Source organism: Populus euphratica, unplaced genomic scaffold (assembly GCF_000495115.2).
Source record: "Populus euphratica unplaced genomic scaffold, PopEup_1.0 scaffold1478.1, whole genome shotgun sequence".
NCBI lineage: Eukaryota > Viridiplantae > Streptophyta > Magnoliopsida > Malpighiales > Salicaceae > Populus > Populus euphratica.
The window spans coordinates 33336-37884 of record NW_011501326.1 but is presented as its reverse complement, the minus strand read 5'-3'; the positions used below and the strand labels follow the sequence as shown (position 1 = coordinate 37884).

Genomic DNA, 4549 nt, shown 5'->3' with positions numbered 1-4549 from the left:
GCTAATCCTTTATTGTGATTCTTGATCTTGCTTGGTTTTCCACTTTGAACATAAACCTAGGGTTAGCTAGGGTTTTGATGGTGGTTGTTTTTACTAATTTAATTATTTTACTCTCTAATTATTTAGGCAAATGGCTTATGCTAACGAAAAGATGGATAACTAATTATGGATTATGCACAAACAAAAGAAGAAACAAAAGAGGCGTAGTTAGTGGCTAAAAACCATGACGTGATAATATTCTCTTTGTGATTAAGTAAAGGCATATTATATAATCATTTGCAATACTTAAATGGATGATTTGCAATTCTTAAATGCTGTGATTCCCATAGTAGGTAGAAACTTTTGGAGGGATTATAAACACGACACAGGGAGAGAGAGAGAGAGAAAAAGTGATAGAAGAGAACACAAACAAATGGACTTTTGCGAGAGATGATATATTGAAACTATAACAAATCTGATGATGAAGATAATAGTACAAGAAAAAAGGGAATCGATGTTGTGATGTATCTGACTTATGTGTCCTTGGAAACCAATCTCTGTGTGTCTTATGCGTTCAGTTTAATTCTCTGATAGAATGTCAGTGAGGTGATGAATGGGGATATGTGCTCACGTTATTCCATGCAGTTTTAGCCATTACCTTAAACCTGATTAATCTCACCACCAAAACTCCAAAACTGCCATTATTGGTCTCTCCGTCCCTCCTGTCTTTCTTTCTCAGAAAAACAAACATTATTGCAATTAATTCCATCTTAATTTGAAGCACATCCCAGTTGTAGATCAATGCTAAAACTTCTCCAGCTAGTCCAAAACTTACGAGTTCTTAAACGAATTTTCTTCTGTGAAGTATGCCGAGAGAATTAAACAGCAGAAAGATTTTGCATAAAAAATTAACTGTGTTTCGCTGAGCGTATGAGTTAAGAATTTTTGAAAATAAAGCAAGAGAAGATGTCGATATACTTCTTAGTAAATATGGTAATAAGAGTGCAAAACAACAACGAAATGAAGTGGATAGGCATAGAAATTATCGTGATCCATTCATAATTGCCTTTCCGTGGTTAGTAACTATGGTCGATGCAATAAAAAAAATCGCTATTATAAACAAGATATTGCGGAAGATAGATGAGCTCTTCATGTTTTTCTGTCATGTTTTTCTTAATATTGTTATTGTTACATGCAACTGGCAAAATCATGAACGATTGAGAGATTGCCGAAGTGATCAAGGATCTAACAAAGAAAAGAGGCCATGATCTCATGATCTAAGAAAGGAAAAGAAGAAAAAACGGCAAAGAGGAAATCAAACAACATAATAAAGAAGGTGCCAGACGGCCAGTAATATGTTTGATAGCACTCGAGATTCTGCAACTACTTTACCTTAGGCCGGTCACCAAGCCTGAGCTCAAGATCCAATTCATCTACAGTGCAAGGGCTAATTTCAAACATCTCAGACTGGACATGATTTTTATCAACTGAATTACACTTTAGAAAGAAAGGTAATGATGATTTATCAATCCTCCGTTTCTTGCAGCTCATAGGCTCCTCCCCACAGTCTGATATGCTCGGGCGACTTCGTCGAACGACTAAATTCAAGCTGACAGACAAATCTGTTTGGACATAATCTACTTTGGCTCTACATCCTGATTCTATTTTCCTTGAATTCTGCTCTCCTTCAGTGCTTAGAGAAGATATATGACATCTTTCTTTTGCTAACTTAGTCTGTTGCGGGGGGGAAGATTTATGGGATCTCTTTTGTTGTTCTTCAACAATAAAAGAAGTGAAAGGAGGGGAAACGGTTTTATTACAGAAATTCTCTTGAGTAGATGTAATTGAAACCCTAGAAGATGAAGTTCGGGATGGAATAACACCAGGATCTGGATTAGGGTTAGGGCAATAATCCAAGGTACAAAGCTGAGATGGGTATTGAAAACCGAAAGATGTATAGGGATTTTGAGGGTGATTGCGAGGTTTCTGATGCTCATGATGGAGAATTTCATTGTGAGGACATGAAGATTGCTTGAGTCTAGCTCTATCCCTCCTGTGGACATTCATGTGACCTCCTAGAGCTTGAGCAGACCTAAATTCTCTTCTACAAAAGCTACAAGAATAAGATCTTGGAGGCCATATACATCCTCCGAGAGGACCAGCTGCATCTTCAGCGAAAGCTTGTTCTTCCCAAGAATCATCAAACGAAGGATTGGTTGAAGCCTGAAAATGAGAATCCAAACTATGCTTCCGTTTTGTCAACATCCAATAACGAGCTTGCTCCATATGCTGGACTATATCGAGAGATTCACCCTTCCATGCTTAAAGAACATACAAGATTAATAATAGGAAAAGTATTAGAACTTAAAGTTGATAGAAAATGGGAGGAGATGGGATGCAAGAAGGACAGATAAAGGGCTTAACTGATTGCTAAGAGTAGTGGTCGGGAATATAAATTGGTGGGTATTCTACCATGGTTGTCTTAGTGCAGCTACTTTTTTGGTTTTTGTGTTTGGTTCTCAACACTATCAACTGTATAAGGGGGACGATGGTTTAGTATTCACGGGAGTGGGTCCAAGGAGCCTCGCTTGCTTGTGCTGTTTATCTGTGCTTATAGACAAACTGAAATCATGTCTGACTGAAACAATCCGTGGAAATACCCAGCAAAAGTCGAAAAGATGCTGTAAAGGTGTACATATTTGGGCTACACTATACTGTATGGTTACTTCTGTTTTGGACACGAAATTACCACTACGATATATACCAAGCATTGTTTTCCGATCTGTGGACTGCCCTCTTCGAAGAATGCCCAAAGGTGCAGTGGTTATACTGCAGCATTTTTACTATAGCCATAAACTTATTAGCATCACAATTGATATAATAAAATTATGATTTTGCCTTCATCAACAAAAACAAATGGCCTTCGCAACTGTCCATGGTGGTATATTTTTTTTTTAAAGAGTAAAATAACTAATATACTTTTTAATACTCTAAAAACAAGGGGGATTTTTATTTTTTTAGTTTGATGTGTAAATTTTATTCTAGTTATCAAACTTTGTTTTTGGGTGATTTGGTCTAATTTAAAAAGTAATTGATTTCAAATTTTTATGAAATGGTAGGATTGGCATAGGGGGGATTGAAATGAAAAACACAACAAATATAGGTGAAGTGCCGTAAATTTTTTTAAAAAATACACTTTAGTCCTCTATCTTAAACAATCAAGCAAATTATACAATTTTCGTCCCTCAAAATTGTTCCGATTCCATTTTGCTACATACGTTTATTTTTGTTAGTTTTTTGCCCTAGGTTGAGAGATGAGAAAAAAAGGGGTCCTCGAATTCCTACAGTAGAAAGATAAACTTATTGTTGCAACAATTTAGACCATCAAAATAGAGGATTGATTAATATTTAAAAATGTATTTTATCAATATTTTATATCATCATTTTGCACTTAAAGTATCAATAACTACTTAGCTAGAGCATGTTTTATAATAACATATATAATAATATAAGATATATTTAATTTATAGTAAATGTTTATTTTAAATGCAGGTCTATCCCATAAATCAAGAGATTAATTGTTGAGCTTAACTACTAAAATTAAAAAGACAAAGAGAGAGATAAGATTAGAAAAGAGATGATGGTTCAGTCCAAACTGGAACACTATTCAATTTTTAGATCATAACTAAAGCTGTAGAATTTGTAATTAGGTCTCTTTTATATGGATGAAAAGTTAAGATATAAGCTTAAAACTTTCATGAAGAGTCCAAAATTTAAAAAGGTCATTTTCAAGTTTAAATTGTAGCAACAACGAAGAAGTCTGAATATGTCCTGTAGCCAAGACATTATTCAGTGTTCAGCCTATATCTCAAGTTCTAGAAGTCAAAATGCACCGATTTTTTTTTTTTATAAAGCTGAGATAATTTTCTAAAACTTTCATGAAGATATTTTGTTCAAATTTTGATGTTAGTAATGATGTTTTCTCTAAACAAGAAGATAAGAATTATCATCGAGTCAAGATGTAATCACCCACTCGACAATTAATCAACAAATCAATAGTTTAAAATTTTGGCCTATAAAAGAAAACATTTGCCATGCATTTAGACATCTTGGTTTTCAGATCAATATCATGTTCTTGTTTTTTATTTATATTTTTGAATGCTTAAGTTTTGCTTTTATTAATCTCTTGTTTATGCCTTTCATTTCTTTTCCTTTACTTAGTTAACTTATATTTTATTTATGTTATTATCTTGTTTAATTATGTTTCTTTCTTTCATTATATTTAGTTAAGTTTATTATATTAAGGTAAAAATGTTACACTAATTGTGTAAAAATAAGTATAGTATAAACTCAACATGGACCTTAATGTTTGATACTGATATGCTTTGTATTTGTTATCTTATTCACTTTTAATGTTTTGCTTGTTAAATGGTTAATCTAGATTTATATTGTATAACCCTTGGTACAATAATTATTTGGCACTTTCATAGCCCAATCGTATGGTATAACTAACATTTGTGCTATGAAAGCAACTTTATTTGTTGTTAACATAAGTTATAATCATGAATAC

The 4549-nt window shown here is 33.4% G+C and overlaps 1 protein-coding gene across 1 annotated transcript; it reads right to left on the bottom strand.

The window, feature by feature from the left end:
• Positions 1–1055: 1055 nt before the first annotated feature.
• On the bottom strand, positions 1056–2535 carry LOC105117677 (uncharacterized). The gene has a single exon (XM_011015418.1). It carries the CDS (start codon positions 2263–2265, stop codon positions 1363–1365), a length of 903 nt encoding a protein of 300 aa, XP_011013720.1. The 5' UTR covers positions 2266–2535; the 3' UTR covers positions 1056–1362.
• Between the last annotated feature and the right edge of the window lie 2014 nt (positions 2536–4549).

What these genes read in the sequence shown, in the direction of transcription:
- LOC105117677 (XM_011015418.1), bottom strand. Translation starts at nt 2,265, where the DNA reads ATGGAGCAAGCTCGTTATTGGATGTTGACAAAACGGAAGCATAGTTTG.